General features: G+C 47.9%; 1 protein-coding gene across 4 annotated transcripts in view; it reads right to left on the reverse strand.

Moving 5' to 3' along the window:
* The window catches only part of ENOSF1 (enolase superfamily member 1), a 43,223-nt gene that overhangs the window by 2,020 nt on the left and 18,892 nt on the right, over positions 1 to 22,311 (reverse strand). For all 4 annotated transcript variants that reach the window (XM_033178190.1, XM_033178191.1, XM_033178193.1 and 1 more), the window contains 12 exons: positions 20,242 to 20,328; positions 19,878 to 19,904; positions 17,052 to 17,124; positions 16,916 to 16,954; positions 16,412 to 16,494; positions 14,464 to 14,498; positions 11,512 to 11,599; positions 8,823 to 8,957; positions 4,061 to 4,102; positions 3,130 to 3,259; positions 2,731 to 2,830; positions 718 to 799 (listed from right to left, as the gene is read on the reverse strand). In XM_033178190.1, coding sequence (XP_033034081.1) covers positions 718 to 799; positions 2,731 to 2,830; positions 3,130 to 3,259; positions 4,061 to 4,102; positions 8,823 to 8,957; positions 11,512 to 11,599; positions 14,464 to 14,498; positions 16,412 to 16,494; positions 16,916 to 16,954; positions 17,052 to 17,124; positions 19,878 to 19,904; positions 20,242 to 20,328 — 921 coding nt within the window. The remainder of the gene's footprint in view (positions 1 to 717; positions 800 to 2,730; positions 2,831 to 3,129; positions 3,260 to 4,060; positions 4,103 to 8,822; positions 8,958 to 11,511; positions 11,600 to 14,463; positions 14,499 to 16,411; positions 16,495 to 16,915; positions 16,955 to 17,051; positions 17,125 to 19,877; positions 19,905 to 20,241; positions 20,329 to 22,311) is intronic.

The raw sequence follows: 22,311 nt of genomic DNA on the forward strand, positions 1-22,311 counted from the left end.
TGCAATCTCCACCTCCCAGGTTCAAGTGATTCTCCTGCCTCAGCCTCCCATGTAGCTGGGATCACAGGCACCTGCCACCATGCCTGGCTAATTTTTTTTATTTTTTGTAGAGACGGAGTTTCATCATATTGGCCAGGCTGGTCTCGAACACCTGACCTCAAATGATCTACCTGCCTTGGCCTCCCAAAGTGTTGGGATTACAGGTGTGAGCCACCACACCCAGCCCCGAATTAATATTTTTAAAATAAGTTCTGAGATTGTTGGAAATAGGGTAGAGGAACACATTTTACTGGCTACTTGCCCCAGAGTTAGTTAACTCATCAAACTCTTTGATAATAGTTTGACCTCTGTTGGTGAAAATGAGTCATGGTCTCTTGAACATGATCAGAATAAATGGCCCTAACCACACAATTGTAGTCAAAACTTTTTAGGTCACTAACTTGCTAGATGGTGCCAGGTTTTTTTGCATAAGGAGTGCAAATGTTAAGCTCTCCACTGGTGAGGAAAGGCTAGTGTTACAGAAGCCTTGTCAGAGGCAATTTAACCTCCAAGCCCTGGCCCTCAGGCCTGAGGATTTTGATCCTGACAACTGAAGAACCATTTGTTTCTGGATATTGCAAATAGGAGTCAAAGCTTGGTGCTCCATGGTCTAGTTCACGAGACAGGCATGGTAGTGGCTGGCAGCATCTCTGCAGGGGCCCCCAGGCCACAGCTCACCTTGGGAGGCATGTAGGAAGCCCGCTGGATCATCACGGGATACTCGAAATGCTCGTGCAGGTGGTCAACATACTCACACATCCTAGGAGGAGGGAATCAGATTGGGGCAATGATGTCTGAAGTCGGATTATTCACATGGTGCTAACTTAAAGCAGAAGGGGCGAGTACCACTCAGAAATGACAGTGTGGGCCAAGGCTTAGCTGTGTTACCATGCGTTTCTAGGCAAGTTCCTAAACCTCTGTGCCTCAGGTGCTTTTCTTCCAAAGTATAGCAATGTGGGGTGGGGACTTTGATGAAATGAACACACGAAGTCCCTCTAGAGGTTTTGCGATGCCCTTTAAAAGGCATCAATTCAGACTCTGTAAATATCCGGAATTATTTGGGTTCCTCTGGTCAAAAGTTAGATGAATAGATTAAAATCACCAAATTTTGTGATCTATTTTTTAAGAAGTGTTTGTATTTTTTCCTATGGCTGCATTAGCCGCCAGGGGCTTGGGGTTTTTTTGGCAGGCAGGGCTGGGAGGGCCGTTTTGTCACTGCCTCAGCTGGGCATCTAGGAAGCATTAGCACCGTGGACTTCCTCGGTGCACTTTGCACCTGGAAAACAATCCGAACAGGTCCATGGGATACACCCACCTCCATCCAAGAACCGAGACATCTAGGGAACCAAACCCAGATGCAGAACAATAAAATACATTCCATACTCTCCACCCAAAAAATAAAATCACCAAATGAGGTTCCTTCCAGCTATACAAATGATTTAGATGAAGAGCAGAGGATTTAGAATCAGGTCAATCTGTGTTCAGGTTCTGCGTCAGCCACTTTGTAGTTCTGAGCCTTGGGGCCAGCGACCGAGATCTGCTGCCTGACTTCCATCACCTGTTACTGAACAGCTGTGACAGGCAGGCTGCTATGGTTTGGATTTGTGTCCCTGCCCAAATCTCATGTTGAACTGTAATCCCCAGTGTTGGCGGCGAGGCCTGCTGGGAGGTGATTGGATCATGGGAAGTGGTCCTTCATGAATAGTTTGGTACCCTTTCCTTGGTGCTATTCTCGAGATAGTTATCACAAGATGTGTTGTTTAAAAGTGTGTAGCATCTTCCCCCCTCACTCTCTCTTCCTCCTGCTCTTTGCCATAAGAAGTGCTTGTTCCCCCTTTGCCTTCCACCATGATTGCAAGTTTCCAGAAGCTGAGCAGAAGCTGCTATGCTTCCCGTGCAGCCTGCAGAACTGTAAGCCAATTAAATCTCTTTTCTTTATAAATTACCCAGTCTCAGGTATTTCTTTATAGCAGTGCAAGAATAGACTAACAGTATAAAAATAGTTCCACTATATTAAAAGGCAGCACCTGTCTACTCACTACCCCCCTGAAGAGAAGCGGTTACCATTATTACTGAAGCCTCCTATGTACCCTCAGGGGTCCCATTTCTCTCTCACAGTCCTGAATTTGGCGTTTCCCTTTCCCAGTGAATGCTTTTTTGCCTTTGCTACATACTTGCAGTGATCTTTCTGTGAGACATTTAATTCCAGGAGACAGAAGTGTAATAAGCAAAACCCTGTGTGTGCAGATGACTGGAAGGAGATCGTCCTAATTTAAAAGACCACCTGGGGCATTCTGAGAAATAAGATGAAATAAATGTATGTCTACACCATGGAAGACTCCAGTACTGGGAAGAGGAGATGGGACAGAAGTATAGAATACACGTGATGAAAACAGGAGCTGGTTAAGGGAGTAGTATGGTTGCAAGCCTCACCTTCAATGTACTTAAAAAATAAAGTGAGTCAGCTACCAGACCCTGTCCTAGGAGGCAAAATGACTGTTCATTGGTGGGTCTCTGCTATTACTGCCCCGTGTGGAGAAGTGGAAGCAGAACCAACTCCGTCTGAGAGTTTCAGGATGGGCCAGTGGACAAGGTCTTAGTGTTTTTTGGTCATGAAGGCAGAATTTACAAGCTCTGGCCTAGATTGAGGGACCCTACTGAAGCAGAAAGTATTAATGCCACATTACTGACCTGTTTTTAAGGCTTGCAGAGACTGATATGTAGTCAAATATAATCAAGTGCTGCACCAGTTCACAGAGGCCAACTCCACCAGCATGAGGGCAAACAGGAACTAAAAAGGAAATCGTTTCTATTTAATACCAAGAGTAGGGCAGGGAGAGGAAGGGGTGAAAGGGAACTTTCTGGTTTTTCTTATTGCCCACAGGTGATTAAATCATTCATTAATATTTAGGGATGAAATTCCAAGATGAAAATCATCAATAATTCCCGGATTAAGGCTAAATGAGAGTTAGAAGAAAATCAAAATGGCAAACTACAGACTCCTGTGCGTGTGAACTGCAAGCCATCAAGGGAGGTGTCTGATTAGTGGGGAAATGAAGGTCTGGTCTGCAGCCACTGCAGCACCCTTACTTTCAAACTTTTTGGCCATCAGCAATACTGAGAGGTTCTCATTGACACTGCCCAGTCTGCAACTGTCAATCTGGAGGAACTGCAGGGCCTTCGCCTGTAGGAGTTGCTTAAATATCACTCTATTGTGGCACTGGAAATAGAATTGAAAATAACACCAACAGAAGAGTCAGCCTTGGCCCTCAGGATCTCTAAAACCTGGCAACGCGGCCACTCTGCCAATCATTACTCATCAGTGGCCCTCAGGAAGCCCAGGCTGTATTTTGTCTTTGTTCTCGCCGGGCATGAGGCAAGTTTTTATAGTGTGGGCAGGGACCCTGTGCTCACTTCTTTACAGATCTGCTAATGCAACAGTGTGAGTCAGGTTAAAATCACACTGGCTCGCCATTTATGAGGGAATGACTGTCACAGCAACTGAGAAGTGGGAGATGAACTGAAGCATCAGGATGAAATATGGTGACAGTGATGAGCAGGTGGCACAGATGACAACGCGGAACCGTGGCAGAGCAGTATTGTTCCTTTTGCCGCGAAAACAGAGAATCTGCTCCTCACGCTGCTCTGCTCGTGGGCTGACTGCAGCAGGTTTTGGCAGGCACTTGGGCTTCATTTATAAGCTCAAAAAGTGAACGCAGTCATGTTTATTCAATTTGAAAGCTGGCTTTCTTAACACCATTTTCTGCCCTTGCAACAGCAACTTTAAATTGCTGCCTTGTCAATTTCAATTAGACCCTTTGAAAAAGATAACCTTAGTCATATAAATTGGAGAAATAGCCACAAACATTTTCTACATCTGACTAGACTCTGATAAAATGACCCAGTTTCTAAGATGATGAAAATTTCCCAACTGAAAGTACAGCAGGTGATGGAGCCTAACACACGACTGTGTCCTTGGTCGCTGGTCAGCGTGTACTGACCCCAAGGGGACATCACTCACCTGTTCTCCTGTGGCAATGCCAATTCCTAATGGGACCAGTGCCTATAAAATAGAAGGCAGCCTGGTGTTATTTTCCTAAGTTTTGAACTGCAGCTCCTAATGTTTAAAAACATTTATAGCTGAAGGAGGAAACAGCCCTGCTGTTGAGCCATGTGAAGACTCAAGACTGGCAAAGGATGTCCAGGGGAACACATGCGTGCGGGAGGGCTCTGTGCATCTGCAGAGAAGGTGAGCCCTGCTGAGCTACCACCACCAGCCCCGTTCCTGACCAGGGCTCTGCAGATGTCCTTCTGCGGTGTCCTGGCCCATGCTCCAGCTGCGCTCCTCCCAACGTGGACGGCACCTCCTCCAGCCTGCGCAGTGGCATAAAGACAGGGCCACTCGGAGTGGCTCATTGTGAACTCACAGGGTCCAGCCTTTGGCCAACTCCTTCCTGTTTGCCATCACTCTGTCATTTCCCTTCTTCTTGCCTCCCTGAGAAACCTCCTTCTAGAACCCTCTCATATCTTTTTTTTTTTTTTGAGACCAAGTCTTGCTCTGTCACCCAAGCTGGAGTGCAGTGGCATGATCCTGGCTCACTGCAATGTCTGCCTCCCAGGCTGAAGAGATTCTCATGCCTCAGCCTCCCAAGTAGCTGGGATTACAGGTGCACGCCACCATGCTGGCTAATTTTTGTATTTTTAATAGAGTTGGGGTTTTGCCATGTTGGCCAGTCTGGTCTCAAACTCCTGACCTCAGATGATCCTCCTGCCTCGGCCTCCCAAAGTGTTGGGATTACAGTTGTGAGCCACTGCACCTGGCCTCGTGTCTTTGTTGATTCCAAAATCCTCTTCCTTAAGGCAGGAAAAATCCGTGAAAAAAAATTAAAAAAAAAAAAATTCCTCTTCCTTCCAGCTCAGTGGGTGGCCTTAGACCTCAATCTGCAGGTTAGGCTGAGACCACTGCTCACCTGGGAGACTCCTCACCTGGTGAGGTACTGGACTCTGCACCTGAACACAGCCCTGCTGCTCTCTGTCCTCTCACCTGGTCCCTGAACACTACTACCTCACTCACCTGCCACCTGGCCTCTGGGCAGTCCGTCCATCCTCTACTGGGACTGCGACTCTACAGCTACTCTGCGAAGGCATCCTTGGTTTCTCCCTGGTTTCCCTTACCTTTGTTTAGGGTAATAGCAATCACACTAATAGCTCACATTTTTGGAGCTCTGAGTACCTGCCAGGCGCTGTGCAAAACACTGTCTTCAATGATTCCTGGTCTCAATCCCATGGGAGAGGAGCCATCATTATCCCCATTTTATAGAAAATGGGAAAACAGGTGTGCCAGGTTTGAACTGTTCCTGGATCACAAAGCTAGAAAGTGGTAGAGCCTGGGTTGGAACTCCACTGATCCCAGAGCCAGAGGAGGCATCTGAATCATCAGACTAAGCCAACTACTCAGCAGAAAAATCCCTTCATTCAGCAGCCAAGTATCCCTGATTCCAGTGCTGGCCCTGAGTTTCATGGGATGTGTGGCCTTAGGCAAGCCCCGCCTGTGCCACCCAAGGCCTCGGCCTTCTCATCTGCAGAAGGTCTTAGTTTGAGCAGATGGTCTCTAAGGCACCGTTTCAAGCTAACATTTTATGCTTCTTAAAATTTCTAATTTAAGTACTCTTGGTTCTTTATCTCAAAAGAGAAGAGAAAGGGAGAAACAGAGGAAGGGGGAGGAAGAAAGGCCATTTGACTTATTTGTTCTACCATTTTAAGCATATATGTCAGACTAGGGGCCAAATGTTTTTCTTCCTTTTCAATATTTCCTGAATCTGCTCTATTCAAGCTGCCCTCTCCCTTTATCTCTCCCAGATGCCTGGAAAAGCCTCCTCACTCCCATCCTGGCCTGGGTTTCTCCCTGCCCGTTCCTCACCTCCCACACACCCTCTGTCTCAATGGACTCTACATGTAGCCACCAGTCACATCATCTGTGCTCCAGCTGTCACTATGCTGTTCTTTTTTTTTTTTTTTTGAGATGGAGTCACCCAGGCTGGAGTGCAATGGTACAATCTTGGCTCATGGCAACCTCTACCTCCCACGCTCAAGCCATTCTCCTGCCTCAGCCTCCTGAGTAGCTGGAACTACAGGCACACACCACTGTGCCCAGCTAATTTTTTTTTTTTTTTTTGAGATGGAGTCTCACTCTGTCGCCCAGGCTGGAGTGCAGTGGCACAATCTCGGCTCACTGCAGGCTCCGCCTCCCAGGCTCACGTCATTCTCCTGCCTCAGCCTCTCCGAGTAGCTGGGACTACAGGCAGGCGGATCATGAGGTCAGGAGATCGAGACCAGCTAATTTTTGTATTTTTAGTACAGATGGGGTTTCACCATGTTGGCCAGGCTGGTCTTGAACTCCTGACCTCAGGTGATCCACCCACCTTGGCCTCCCGAAGTGCTGAGGTTACAGGTGTGAGCCACCATGTCCGGCCACTATGCCGTTCTTTCACTGGAGAAGCTGCAGTGACTTTCTCTGACTGGCTGCATCCTCTGAGTGGACAGACCCCATAATCCAGCCCCACGTGGCAGCCTGTCTGACAGCTCCCTGGGGTGTGCCCTGCACTCCCTGGGACATCTCCACTGCCCCCGCCTGGACCTGCAGGCTGTGCAGCTGCTCCTTCCTCAGATACTCCTAAGGGGATGGCCTCCCTCCTGTAAGCAAAACCTGGGAGGGTTAAAGCCCAGAGCAGCTTCCTGGGAGATGCTCAGGTGGGCAGAGATCAGGTTGGTGCTAGGCCAGCTGGCATTCAGCAGAGCACAGCCACCCTGCAAGAGCCCTAAGGAGGAAAAAGCAAGTGGGACCCAAATTGAAAAGTCTTGTTTCCCAGGGGCTCATCCACGGAGATTCCTGTTGTGGAATGATTCCTCGGAAAGTTTGGGTTCTGTTTAAATAATGAAGGCTATGGTCGCTCCGCGGCTCCTGCTCACTCTTCCCTTACCTGAGGCTTAGCTTTCCTTACGGAGTCAGCTCTGGCTGTCCCCCTCATCCCAGCCCACACCTAACGTTCTCCTCAATGAACTTTTCTACTGTGCTCGGCATTCAGTGCCCCGGCCCAGTATCCTCCAGTCTTTGTTTCATGTATCTCAGCTTTTCTCTCTGTCGAGGCTGCAGCGTGGGAGAGGAGGGTATTTCTGAAACCCAGGCTTTAGCGGAGCATCCCACATAACGTAGATCATGTGCTGATTTCCTGAGAGAAACAGAGAACTGGTCCCAGAGCCCCCAACTCTGCACCTCCAGTACGACCCGTGAATTTATGTGGGATGTGTCAAGGTGTCCCTCCTAGAACTAGAACCAAGACCGCTCCACATGAGCCACATGAATGTACAGTCGTGTCACTGAATGACAAGGATACCCTCTGAGAAATGTGCTGTTGGGCAATTTTGTCATTGTGTGAACATTAAAGAGTATAATTCCATGACCCTAGATGGTAGAGACTACTACACACCTAGGCTACATGGCATGGCCTATTGCTCCCAGGCTACAAACCTGTACAGCATGCTACTGTACCGAACGCTGCAGGCAATCGTAACACAATGGCCAGTATCTAAACATACTTAAACACAGGAAAGCTAATGCGTTGCACCACGACATTACAATCTCTCGAACATTACTAGGCAATGAGTTTTGCAGCTCCATTATAACCTTATGGGATTATATATACTGCACCATTATATATGCAGTCTTTCGCTGACTGAAACATTGTTATGTGGCACATGACTGTGTCAAACCAGTTAGTATGTAGGAGAAAAAAATTATCAGATGAAAACACAAGGCCTGGCCGGGCGCGGTGGCTCAAGCCTGTAATCCCAGCACTTTGGGAGGCCGAGACAGGCGGATCACGAGGTCAGGAGATCGAGACCATCCTGGCTAACACGGTGAAACCCCGTCTCTACTAAAAAATACAAAAAACTAGCTGGGCGAGGTGGCGGGCACCTGTAGTCCCAGCTACTCGGGAGGCTGAGGCAGGAGAATGGCGTAAACCCGGGAGGCGGAGCTTGCAGTGAGCTGAGATCCGGCCACTGCACTCCAGCCTGGGCGACAGAGCGAGACTCCGTCTCAAAAAAAAAAAAAAAAAAAAAAAAAGAAATAAAACACAAGGCCTGGTGCTGTGGCTCACTCCTGTAATCCCAGCACTTTGGGAGGCCAAGGCGGGCAGATGATCTGAGGTCAGGAGTTCGAGACAGGCCTAGCCAATGTGGTGAAACCTCATCTCTACTAAAAATACAAAAAAAAAGAAAAAGTAGCCAGGCATGGTGGTGCACATCTAGTCCCAGCTACTCAGGAGGCTGAGGCAGGAGAATCGCTTGAACCCGGGAGGCAGAGGTTGCAGTGAGCCAAGATCGTGCCATTGCACTCCAGCCTGGGCAACAGAGTGAGACTTTATCTCAAAAACAAACAAACAAAAACACAAAAAAACAAACAAAAAATGCCGTCACATTTCTATATTTACAAAGTATAGGAACCATGTCTATTAACCTTCAAATTGCTGGTAGCCCTTCAACTTTTAGCAGCTTACTAAACCTAAAAGAAACAGAAATAAGGGCAAAGTCTGAGCTGAAGTAGATAAAGGAACGTCAGGTCTGTAACCCCTGTATTTGTCACACACTATAATTATTTCAGCTACTTCATCAGGAAATAAATGCAACAGGGAATAAGTGAAGAAATTTTAGGATCTGTCCCCAGCACTCTGGGAAACTAAACAAAAAATAAGCTGCCCCAGCAGCAGCCGCCATTTTCCTACCTTGGAGATGGCAGCATGCCCCAGAATGTCATCAGGGGAGGTTGGCTCCTCAATCCACAATGGCTTGAACTTGGCCAGCTTGGACATCCACTCCACCGCCTCAGGCACATCCCAGCGCTGGTTGGCATCCATCATCTGCAAAAAGAGACTCTTCACAGGGAGGTCTGCTCTGAGCCAACCTCGCGGCAGGGCTGTGGCTCCCAGGGAAGAAATGCTGTCACTCAGTGCCACCAACAGCCAAGTGAGACCCCTAACACCTCCGCTGAGGCCCCACACACGGCCCTAACAAAAAGAGTCAGAGAGCAGCCACTGAGACGGGGACTCTGGCTCCAGGTACAGCCTTTAGGAGGAGCTGTGAATTGCTCGAGGAGCCACTGGGAGGTCCGGCAGTGCCCTGGGCTGGGCCATGAGAAATGCTCGCTGGCCCTGGGCTCTGGTCCAATCTCCATTTAGATGCCACCCAAATACATGTGTCTTGCAGTGTTGGTTCTGTTTGTAGAAACCATTTTGTCACATTCTGAATCATGCACAATCAACATTAAGTTTTTTCAACAGTCATTTATTGACTATTGCCCACTATGTGTCTGGCACAATAATAAACAGCCTAAACTCTTCCATAATGGCACACCTACTCCACGAGGCACTTTATGGATTTTGTTCCATTTAATATTTATAATAATGGGCTGGGCATGGTGGCTCATGCCTGTCATCTCAACACTTTGGGAGGCTGAAGCCCGTGGATTTCTTTTCTTTTTTTTTGTTTTTTTTTTTTTGAGACGGAGTCTCGCTCTGTCACCCAGGCTGGAGTGCAGTGGCGTGATCTCGGCTCACTGCAACCTCCACCTCCCAGGTTCACGCCATTCTCCTGCCTCAGCCTCCTGAGTAGCTGGGACTACAGTTGCCCGCCATCACACCCGGCTAATTTTTTTGTATTTTTAGTAGAGATGGGGTTTCACCATGTTAGCCAGGATGGTCTCCATCTCCTGACCTCGTGATCCACCTGTCTCGGCCTCCCAAAGTGCTGGGATTACAGGCGTGAGCCATCGCGCCCCGCCGAGCCTGTGGGTTTCTTGAGCCTAGGAGTTCAAGACCAGCCTGGGCAACATAGCAAAACCCTGTCTCTACAAAAAATACAAAAATTAGCTGGGTGCGGTGGTTCTCACTTGTGGTCCCAGCTACTCAGGGGGCTGAGATGGGAGGATCCCCTGAGCCAGGGGAGGTCAAGGCTGCAGTGAGCTGTGATCATGCCGCTGTACTCTAGCCTGGGTGACTGAGTGAGACCCTATCTCAAAAAATAATAACCCCATGAGACAGTTCATATTAACCCATCTTACAAATAAGAAAACTGTCATGCAGAGAAATTAAGTAACTTGCTTAAGAACAGTAAGTCAAGTGAATGGTAAGTTCAAGTCCAGTCCTCCCCTCCTAGGCCCTGGCTCTCTGTGTACCACTATCCTTCTTGGAAGCCAGGTGCTGGCTGTGCCCAGCTTAAGGGACAGCCCCTCATCCCTAATCTTATCATGCTTGGAGAAACGGATATCTCCACAGAATGTGCTAAGTGGTAAGAGCTCCCTCCCAGGACACTATGAAAACCAGAGGACAGTATGCCTAGAATGAATTTTTTTTTTTTTTAAGAGACTAGATCTCACCCTGTTGCCCACGCTGGAGTGCAGTGGTATTATTGTAGCTCACCGCAGCCTCCAACTCCTGAGCTCAGTGATCCTCTTGCCTCATCTTTCAAAGTAGGAGGGATTACAGACATGCACCACCACACCCGGTTAATTTTTTTTCTTCTTTCTTTTAGAGATGGAGTCTCGCTATGTACAGGCTGGTCTCAAACTCCTGGCCTCCAGTGATCCACCCACTTTAGCCTCCCAAAGTGTCAGGATTATAGGCATGAGCCACTGTGTTTGGCCCAGAACCAACGTTTTTTTTCTTGTATTTTTTGGTACAGATGGGGTTTTCCATGTTGCCCAGGCTGATCTCATACTCCTGAGCTCCGGCAATCTGCTCACCTAGGCATCCGAAAGTGCTAGGATATAGGCATGAGCCACAGCATTTGGCCAGCCCAGAATCAATTTTTATCATAAGTTACTTGGATAAAGATGACCTCATTAAAAAAAAAAAAAACCAGCATTAATTCATGTATAAATAGTGATCCTGGGTCAAGAACTCAAAATTTCTATTTTAACTTATGCAAAAAAGCCTCTGAAGCCTCATAAAAACATCTTACTGTGACTTTCTTTTATGAAAATATTTTACACATAAGAACTGGTTTATAAAAATACAAATCAGAAATGACTGATCCTTACATTTATCTCAGTGAAGTTCCAACACTTCTTCAGTAACGGCCCTGACACCCTCCTACCTGAGGAGCTGGGAGGGGAGATTAAATGACTGACACACCAGAGCACCAATGGGAAAACTGTTTCCTCAGGTGCATCTGTGTTAGCAAGAAAGGATCCTTAACCCCAAACTTACTTAACTAGTTCTGCAGAATTAAAAAATGTAAAACTCTTAGTCCCTTTGCTTTTTTTTTTTTTTTGAGTTTGCCTACTGCAAGGCTGTAGAACTGTACTTCCTCTGACAATTACGTTTTTAAATTCCCAGTGTTCTTTAATCTTGAAACGAGTTGCATTTAGCCCTGGACAAAGGCCGCTGCTTCTCAGTGGTGTGAGAGGATATTTACCAAAGTCTTCTCTGGCCCAATCATGTCTCGGATGATTTGGCATCTTCGCACGTCATCCTGGAGATCAGCACCCACCTTTACTTTAAACCTAGAAAATGTATTTGGTTTGCTAGTTTAGACCTGTACCTGGACTTGGCAAGAGCACCTGGAGTTTCTGCAGAAGTGACCGTCTTTCTGTTAACAATTCACAGACCATGTTTTCTAGTAACCTCTTGCTCTTTCCTCATCTTCAGATAAGTCACTTGAAATAAACCTGTGAACTTTATCTCTTCATTCAGTATCAGGGCAATGACTCTCAATTATCTATTGACCTGGAGTTAAGAGGTTAGACAGAGAAGTCAGGTCTTTTTTTTTTTTGAGACGGAGTCTCTCTCTGTCGCCCAGGCTGGAGTGCAGTGGCGCAATCTCCACTCACTGCAAGCTCCGCCTCCCGGGTTCACGCCATTCTCCTGCCTCAGCCTCCCGAGTAGCTGGGACTACAGGCGCCCGCCACCTCGCCCTGCTAATTTTTGTATTTTTAGTAGAGACGGGGGTTTCACTGTGTTAGCCAGGATGGTCTCGATCTCCTGACCTCGTGATCCACCCGTCTCGGCCTCCCAAAGTGCTGGGATTACAGGCTGGAACCACCGTGCCCAGCCGAAGTCAGGTCTTTAATACAATTGACTCAGTTTTTGCAGTGCCATGAAAAGGAATTAAGAACAAAAAAGCCACAGTGAGAACTGAAAAGGAGAGCGGGGCTGACAAGGGGCGCTGAGCTACCGTCTGATAGCCCGAATGGGAAGGGTCTGGTTTACAAAGGAGAACTCTGTCTTGAATTAACTCAGTCAGAGGAAGGCCACAGGGATGGTCTGTCCCCTGCAGTGCAGGGGCCTGAGGTTCCGGCAGGGAAAATGATGAGGTCACGTAACTAGGGAATAGCAAAGTGCAGCTGGGTCCTGCGTGCAGAGGTCTCCTTTACACCACATCCAGACACTTATAGGGAGCTCCTTAATCTGTGTGGATGTCCAGCTATTCTCTTGAGACATGGGCCTCTACGTCCACACCGCGTGACTCTGCTTGTCAGAAGGGTGTGTTGCTGGCTTCAGTGTGGGCACTGGCAGGTGAAGGAGGGGACACCACCACGAGGAAGCCAGCATCTGCCCCCTTGAACACCAGCCTATCTGCCTTGTGCACCTCCTTGGCTGAGGTCCTCCTGCTGCTTTGCAAAGAGCCCCAGCTTGCAGAGTGCTGCACACTCTCAGGCACCTGCCGTTCTCTTCTGTACCGGCCAGGGGCTTCAACTACATGATTCATGATGCTCCAGAGAGGGTGGCTGGCCTTAAGCTCTGGGTGCCAGGCTTCCTGTGCTGGGAAGAGGCCCTTTAAATCTCCCCACAGCCTTCTCTGCCTTACCAGATACATTGCTGCAGCCTCCCCCGGGTATGTAGAGGGAGGGCAAGCAGCCAGCACTTACAGCAACTGCTCTGAATCCTGCCCTGTGCTGGTCCTTCTGAGATATGGCAACTTTGAGGAGGACCAAAGCTCATATTATTTCTACTGATAAAGAGAAAATGAAGTTCAGAGAGGCTGAGCAATTTACTCATGACCACACAGCAAGTACTTGCAGAGGGTGAGGGGAAAAGGCAAGATGTGATTTCGGTTCCATCAGATGCCACCACCTCTTTCCATGGCTTCATGTTGCCTCCTTCAAGCTCTCACTCCTCAACCCTTTATTTAGCTGAGGCATTAACAAGAATTCAGTGCCTCTCCAACTTAAGTGTGCACAGGAATCACTCAGGGCTCTTGTTCCAATGCAGATTCCCACGCAGCGGGTCTGGGGAGAGGCCCAGGTTGCATTTCTGACAAGCTCCCAGGTGATGCTGGAGCTCCTGCTCCACAGGATACACTGAGTAGCAGGAGGCTCAGGGACCAGAGTGGCTGCAAGTCAGATAGGAAGCCTGGTGACATGTCACAGGCAAAAAGTGCCACCATGAGCTGCGCTGAGGGACGCACAGTGACTGGGTCAAGAGATATGATGGTCCCTCTGCATCCTGCCCTGTGTCAGGACACAGGGTCATCAACCATCGAGGCTCATCCAGAGAAGGTCTTAGGATGGCCAGAGGTCTTTACCTGCACAGGCAAGAGTCAGAAGGGAGAAGTGCAGATGAGTAGTGTGGAAAGGAGGTGGCCTAGAGGGAGAGGAGGGCTGTCACTCAAGTGGAAGAGGAACAGCCTGGCTCTTGGGAACTGGGACCTCTGGCTGGAAATTACATGGAAGCAAAGGGTTTCTGACATTAAAGACCCACCTGGTTGGGTACGGTGGCTCACGCCTGTAATCCCAGCACTTTGGTGAGGCAGGCGGATCACCTGAGGTCAGGGGTTCAGGACCAGCCTCATCAACATGGCAAAAGCCTGTCTCTATTACAAATACAAAATTTAGGCACGTGTGGTGGCGGGTGCCTGTAATCCCAGCTACTCAGGAGGCTGAGGCAGAAGAATGGCTTGAACCTGGGAGGTGGAGGTTGCAGTGAGCAGAGAATGCGCCACTCACTCCAGCCTGGGTGACGAGAGTGAAACTTCGTCTCAAAAGAGAAGAAAAGACCCGCCTAATACTTAGAGCCCTCAAAGAATGGAAAGTGCCTAACCAAGTTAAGCTCACTACCTCTGGAGATGTTCATGCAGAAGCTGAATCAACGCTATTTACTGATGGTAAAGACTGGATTTCTATTCTAGGTTAGTGCCTGAAATCAACAATCCCCCAAGCCTCTTTCCACTCTGATGTCCTAGAATTCTAATGAGGACACACATCCTGCCTTTAGAGAAAGAGCCTGGCCTAAGGGGAAACTTCTCTTATGCATCCCTATGAGCCAGAGTGATCCTAGCCCGTGGGTGCCTTTTACTCCTTGGCTCCCCTCCACTGCCTGAGTCTCTCCTGCCACCAGCTGGGCAAGTCAGGCCCATCACCACACTCACCTGGTCCAGCCATCCTTCAGCGCCTGGGCACAGAGCTGTGGGAAAGGAGCACAGGGTCACACACTGGAGAGAGCCCCTTGGTCTGACCAGGACATCAGTCATTGCTGATCCATTTCACAAGCATTACAGTTATAGCACAGACCAGAGGAACACTCATGTGTTGTTGAAATTAACAGCAGAAACAGCTTGGCTGACAGAGATCACTTTTTACTTGTAGGGTGACTTTCTTTCCTCATCTCTATGGGAACCATTTTTTTAATGGTCACAACCTTCCTGGAAGGGGAATATAGCATTGATCTTTCTCTTTTTAAAGCTAGAATATTCTGTGGCATCCATAGAACGATGTAAGAGTAACGTGCAGAAGTCAGCCCCTCTCTCCTCACTCTCTAAAAGTGGGCACAGTGTAAGGAAAAACAGTAATAAATCAACCATGTGCCAACTGCATGCCGTGTGCCAGCCAGGAGGCCTTGAGCATGACACAGCTTACAGCATGTATCTGAATCCTCAAAACCACCCAAATCGGCATTATTTCTCCATCTTGCAGTGGGTCTGCCGCTGGTGCTGCCTGGGAATCATACCCTGGACTGTCACCTTCCAGAGCCCAAGGTGATTCACTAAGTCACAGAGTCCCAGGGTCCAAAAGGTGAATGACTTTGCATTAGCTTGTGTACTTTCAGAACGAGAAAAAAATAATTTTTTTTGTTGTTTTTTGAGACGGAGTCTCGCTCTGTCGCCCAGGTTGGAGTGCAGTGGTGTGATCTTGGCTCATTGTAACCACCGCCTCCCAGGTTCAAGTGATTCTCCTGCCTCAGCCTCCTGAGTAGCTGGGACTACAGATGTATGTTACCACACCCAGCTAATTTTTTGTATTTTTAGTAGAGACAGGGTTTCGCCATGTTGGCCAGGCTGGTTTCGAACTTCTGACCTCGGGTGATCCACCCACCTTAGCCTCCCAAAATGCTGGTATTACAGGCATGAGCCACCGCCCTCAGCCAAAATGATTCAGAAAGGTGAACAAGAAAATATTAAATTTCTCCCAGAGAGGCTGGAATCTAAAGCCCATGTGACATGAGAAGGAATATATATTTGGTCTCTGCCCCATTGCTGCTCCCCTATTTCCTAGCACACAGCCCCTAAAACCCTTGGCATCTCCTGAGTGACAGGAGTGTCTTCTGTATGTGAACGAGACAGCCCTGCTGAGGCCCTCTGTGTAGCTTCAGGATGGGGCTGGGGACAAGAAAGACCTGAAAGGCATGACTGTGGGTTGGAAACTTTCGCCTATTCCCAGATCTCTGGGGACGGGAGGGGGCTAAAGGTTGAACGGATGGCCAATGGCCAAATACTGAATCACACTTAAATCCTGAAGCCTCCATAAAACCCCCAAGGAACAAGGCTCAGAGAGCTCCCAGGTTGGTGAACACATGGAGGTGATGGGGGCGTGGCTCGCCTGGAGGGGACACGGAAGCTCTGTACCCACTCCTCACACCTTGCCCTACGTGTCTCTTCAGTGTGGCTGTTCTTAAGTCCTTTATAATAAATGAGTAAACATAAGTAGTGTTTCCCTGAATTCCATGAGCCATTCCACCAAATGACTGAACTCAAAGCGGGGTTTGTGGGAACCTCTAATTGGAGGCAAAACCAGTCAGAAGCACAGGTGACAACGTGGACTTGTGATTGGCATCTGCCATGTGGCAGTCCTCCAAGACTGAGCCCTTCACCTGCGGGGTCTGAGGCTAGCTCCAGGGAGATGGTGTCAGAATTGAGTCAAATAGCAGGACACCCAGTTGGTGTCCACAAAGAAGTGGAAAACTGGTTGGCGTGAGAAGGAAAACCATACCGGTCTGGTGTCAGAAGTGAGGTATTGAGAGTAGTGGTGTGAGCACAGAAGGAAAAACAGGTTGGTTTCTCCCCATTGAGCCTGTTTACAAAGCCAGGTTAAAATGCCCACCTGCTTCAGCGTGTCATCTGAGTACCCCAGCCAGGCGCACGAGGTGGTGTAAGCAGGGTAGCCTTGTGCCAGCATTTGCTTCTCTGTGAAAACACAGCGCCGTCAACACTTTGCCCTTCCGAATTGGAAGTGCCTGTAGCTAAGCTGTTTCCCCTGGAGAGTCCAGCTGTTCTCCTGACCTGCCCTTCACACACACCCAGCCACAAATTACTAGGATGTCAAACCCAGGTGGTCACGATACCCTCACGGACTGCCCTGCTCCCCAACAGCCCTCCCTACAGTGTAATCCTAAAGCCAAACTTCCTTTCAGCAGTGGCTGAAGCAAACTCTGCAGTCAGAGGTCATACCCAGGAGGCTTCACCATGCAAACTTCAATGCTGATTTGAGGGCCTAGCTACTCCGCACGGGGCATTTGGGAGGACAATGTGTCCCCCAAAAGGACAGGGGCACTCAAAAGTGGACAATGTTAGCAAAAACAATGAAGAAAAATTTCTTACAACCCACCTCTTTCTTTTTTACCAACTTGACCTTTCTGCAGTATTTCTGGAAGAAATAAAAAGCATCACTCACTCTTTTAGGTAAGAAAGCATGCCACTACTCTATGTGCACATTGTGTACCCAAGAAAGCTTCCAAACTTACCTAGAGCATCCTCCTCAGTCAGGACATCGGTGATGTACCTGAAATCTATGCAGGACACCAGCGTCCTGGGATCCTGGCAACGTGATAGGAGAGGAGGGGAAGAGGCCTGAATCAATTCTAAGGTGGGTTACATTTTGCTTTTTTTTTTTTTTTTTTTTTTTGAGACGGAGTCTCGCTGTGTCGCCCAGGCTGGAGTGAGTGGCGCGATCTCGGCTCACTGCAAGCTCCGCCTCCCGGGTTCCCGCCATTCTCCCGCCTCAGCCTCCGAGTAGCTGGGACTACAGGCACCCGCCACTGCGCCCGGCTAGTTTTTTGTATTTTTTAGTAGAGACGGGGTTTCACCGTGTTAGCCAGGAGGGTCTCGATCTCCTGACCTCGTGATCCGCCCGCCTCGGCCTCCCAAAGTGCTGGGATTACAGGCTTGAGCCACCGCGCCCGGCCACATTTTGCTTTTAAAAACTATTTATTATTCTTTTTTTAGAGACAAGGTCTCACTCTGTTGCCCAGGCTGGAATGCAGTGATGCCATCCTAGCTCACTGCGGCCTCCGTCTCCTGGGCTTATGTGATCCTCCTGCCTCAGCCTCCTGGGACTGAGTAGCTGGGACTCCAGGTGTGTGCCACTATGCCTGGCTAATTTATTTTTATTTTTGTAGAGATGGGGTCTCACTCTGTTGACCAGGTTGATCTTGAGCTCCCGGCTTCAAGCAATCCTCCCTCCTTGGCCTCCCAAAGTGCTGGGATGACAGGGGCGGGTTATGTTTCTAAGAAGTTGCTTATGGTGATACATGGGGCTCATTCTTTCCTGGCAGGGACCTTTAGGGCTTTGTTAAATTGTTTGACTCTGTCATTCCTAAGTGTAGAGTCCTTTAGTGGCTCCTCACTGCCCCGACAAAGCCCTCAGACACTGACGCTCTGATCCCTTGCCACCTGCCCCTACCCTGTTCTTTCCAGCTAACATGGCTTCCTGGAAGGAGGGCATGGCCCCAGGCAAACACTTGGCAGGAGCTCAGTGGGGAGATGAATGCCTGGCATCACTGTACATCCGCTTCACACCGCAGGGCTGTCCACGGTGAGCTACGAGGCTGGGGATTCGTGCTGAGACTTCTCCCCACCCTGATGGAACAGTCAGTTGGAAAACAGCCAGCCAGTAGTTCCATTCCCACTAACATCTTATAGTGACCAGTAATGCTCTACCATAACTGTCGAAAATCCTAAAAGCTCTTTCAAACCTGAGATTCTACTTCCAAGAGTTCTGGGCCAGGTGTGGTGGCTCACATCTGTAATCTCAGCACTTTGGGAGGCTGAGACGGGTGGACCACCTGAGGTCAGGATTTTGAGCCCAGCCTGACCAATATGGTGAAACCCCATCTTTACTAAAAATACAAACAATTAGCTGGGCACGGTGGCAGGTGCCTGTAATCCCAGCTACTCAGGAGGTTGAGGCAGGAGAATCGCTTGAACCCGGGAGGCAGAGGTTGCAGTGAGCTGAGATCACGCCACTGCACTCCAGCCTGGGTGACAAAAAGGAAACTCCGTCTCAAAACAAACGAACAAACAAACAACAACAACAACAAAGAAAACAAAAAAGTTCTGGCATTGAAAGGGAACAGGATCCAAAAACGGGGAGTCCACAGGTGGGACCTCAGACACATTTCTGGTGGCCTGCAAATCATTCCCTTTTGGTGGCTACCTCCTCCACCACGGTAAAAGGCCGGCCTTGAGTCTAGAAGGGGGCTCAAGAGCTCTGTGTCCTTCCCCTACGGATGGCCCCGAAGCAACTCTCCATGTTAGAGGCGATGTGACAGCCTCCTGTCTTCACTTTCCTCCAGAGGAGTAGTCTCCTGCCCAACACTCTTCAAGGCCATGGTGTTCTTTGCTTTTCCTTAATTTTTTTGCCAACTAATAACAAGGGCCTTCATTTGTGGATCATGAGGTTTTTAACCACCACCCAGGTGTTGTACTGAGGCCACCGCAGCTCAGAGTGGGGGAGTCATATGCTCAAGGTCATGCAGCTGGTGAGCAGTGAAACCCGGACTCACAGCCAGCTCTGTACCGGTCTGAAGCTCATTCCCCTTTACTTTGCCCAGTTTTTTTCCTCCTCAGCATCCAGTTGCTCATCCCTGCTATGAAAAGGTCAAGGAGAAAGAAAACAGTCAAGTGCATAGCTTTAGAATTCAGTGTTGAGCTCCTTCCCTGCTGGAACTGTACAGTAGAGGCTACAATGGCCTCATCTTACTCTTGGTGTCAAAGTGACTGAATAGTATTTTTTCTTTTTTCTTTTTTTGAGACAGGGTCTTGCTCTGTCACCTGAGTGCTGTGGTGCAATTATAGCTCACTGCAGCCTGAAACTCATGGGCTCAAGCCATCCTTCAGCCTTCCAAAGTGCTGGGATTACAGGCTTGAGCCACCACGCCTGGCCTGGATAATATCTTCATAATATCATAACATCTTGCTTTTCAGAGTTTAAGAGTTGCTTTTCTCATTGATCTTTAATTTTGTGAGGTTCCTAGAGAAGTTAGGATGATCCTCTTGTCATAGTCAGACAACGGAGGCTCAGAGAACTGGCATCGCGTGTTACAGATGCACGGTGGGGGAGGCAAGACCCCTCACTGCTTCCCCTCCTGCCACACTGCCTGCATGAGCACAGTTATCCGTTACATCAGATATCAGAAAAGGAATATCATGTTTTATTGGCTTTTTGCTTTATCATCACCAGAGTGATCAACAGATAGTCCTGAATATATTTACTGATCATCAAAAGGCATGTCATTCATGAAATCCATTTCATTTACAGAAACAATTGTAACATTAATGATTCTACTCACCATGTCCACAAGTAACTTCCAGACAGGCTTGAAGTAAAAAAGAAAGGATTTGTAAGACATATGTGTAAAGTCCCCATTTTTTTCCTGACAGTAAATGCATTGGCAGTAAATGCTGGCTCTCAGCCACCAGGTCCCTACACCCACCTCTACTGCTGCCTGCGCCTTCCGCCATCCCATCCCCTCTTTCTCCTCTTCCTGCAGTTCTCTACCTACTGCCAAAACCTCTCAGGGGAGAAAAAAACACCAAAGCAATTCTCTGTATTTCCTTTTGGGGGCTGCAGTGTGTCTGTCTCTCCTCTGTGCGTAGGGAAAGTCAGTGTGGTGCAGTTCCCAGGGCCTCCTAAGCGTTTGTGAGAGGAGTTACCTTTCCCTCCTGCTTGGCCCACAAGTCCCACACCGCATTGAGGACAGCCGCTGTTGCCAGGTGCACCACGCCCTTCTCTGGACCAATCTGGTTAGGAAGCAAAGTATAACAGCGCTTCTTAGAAATGAAAAAGAGGGCTGGGTGTGATGGCTCACGCCTCTAATCCCAGGACTTCAGGACCAAGACCAGCCTGGCCAACCTGGTGAAACCCCGTCTCTACTGAAAATGGAAAAATGAGCCAGGTGTGGTGGTGTGTGCCTGTAGTCCCTACTCCAGAGGCTGAGGCGAGAGGATCACTTGAACCCAGAAGGTGGAGACTGCAGTGAGCCGAGATGGCACCACTGCACTCCAGCCTGGGCAACAGAGCAAAAGTCTGTCTCAAAAAAAAAAAAAAAAAGAGGAAGATATTTAGGTCTTCCATCCAGGGACACATCTCAAGAATTAAAAGGCAGCAACAGCAACCCACCAACCCACCTAAAGGTTAAGTTTAAAAAAAAACAAAAAAACGGCCGGGCGCGGTGGCTCAAGCCTGTAATCCCAGCACTTTGGGAGGCCAAGGCGGGCATTTCATGAGGTCAGGAGATGGAGACCATCCTGGCTAACCCAGTGAAACCCCGTCTCTACTAAAAAAATACAAAAAAAACTAGCCGGGCGAGGTGGCGGGCGCCTGTAGTCCCAGCTACTCGGGAGGCTGAGACGGGAGAATGGCGTGAACCCGGGAGGCGGAGCTTGCAGTGAGCTGAGATCCGGCCACTGCACTCCAGCCTGGGCGACAGAGCAAGACTCCGTCTCAAAAAAAAAAAAAAAAAAAAAAAAAACAGTTGCTAACCCATTGAAGAGTTTCAAGAATAGTAGGAAAAGCACCTGTGTTTTCCTCTCTTCTCTCTCTCTCTCTATATATATCTATACACACACATATATATGTATATATGTATATACGTATATGTATGTTTATATATATGTATATGTATGTATACACATATGAACACACACACATGTACTTCTTTTTTTCTGAACCATTTGAATAAAGTTGCAAATATCATGCTCTTTTTACCCTAAATACATCAGTGTATAGTTCCTGAAAACAACGATATTTTCTTACATAACCATAGTACAATGATCACACTCAGGGAATACAACATTGACAGAATACTGTTATCTAAAGGCTAGTCCATAATCAATGTCACTGGTTTTTTCCTATAATGTATTTTATTTGACCCTAATCCATATCCCATCTGGGATCACATATTGCATTTAGTCGTCATGCCTCTTTAGTCTCTTTTTACCTGGAGTAATTTTTCTTCTTCTTCTTTAAATGTTATTAGCATTTTGAAAGAGTACAGGCCAGTTGATTTGTACAGCATCCCTCAATTTGGGCTGATCATCAGTTCCTTCATGATTAGATTCAGGTAATACATCTTTTGGCATAAATACTACATAAGTGATTATGTCATTTGTTTTATTATGAGGGTTGTTAACTTTTACCACTTGGGTAACTTAGTGTCCATTTGGTTTCTCTACTGTGAAGTTACCATTTCATTTTCCAAATAAGGAGGTTATTATTGTCCCAAAATTTGGGCATCCCTTGATGACGCCTGCCTCAATTAATTGTAGCCATGACAGTTATGGTGAGTTTCTGATGTTATCATTCCTTTTATATTTATTAGATTTTAATCAGCTGTAATGGTGGGCTTGACCTTGTTGTTTATTATCTCCTTAAAAAATTTTATTTTATGATTTTTATTTTTAGAAAGTACAGATGGGGGTCTCACTATGCTGCCCAGGCTGGTCTTGAACTCCTGGCCTTAAGTGATCCTCCTGCTTCAGCCCCAAGGTGCTGGGATTACAGGCGTGAGCTACTGTGCCCAGCCGATTGTTTGTTATCTGAATGGACTCATGGATTTTATTCAATGGGTCATAAGCCATTACTATCATATTTATTTGGATGCTCAAATTGTCGCAGATTCAGCCAGTGGGAACTTCTTCAAGGTGACATCTTTCAAGGTAAGTTTAATATTCTGTGTATAAAGTAAAATATGAAATCCCAGGCACTATTGAAAGTACATTCTC

This window comes from Trachypithecus francoisi, unplaced genomic scaffold (assembly GCF_009764315.1).
Source record: "Trachypithecus francoisi isolate TF-2019V2 unplaced genomic scaffold, Tfra_2.0 Lachesis_group19, whole genome shotgun sequence".
NCBI lineage: Eukaryota > Metazoa > Chordata > Mammalia > Primates > Cercopithecidae > Trachypithecus > Trachypithecus francoisi.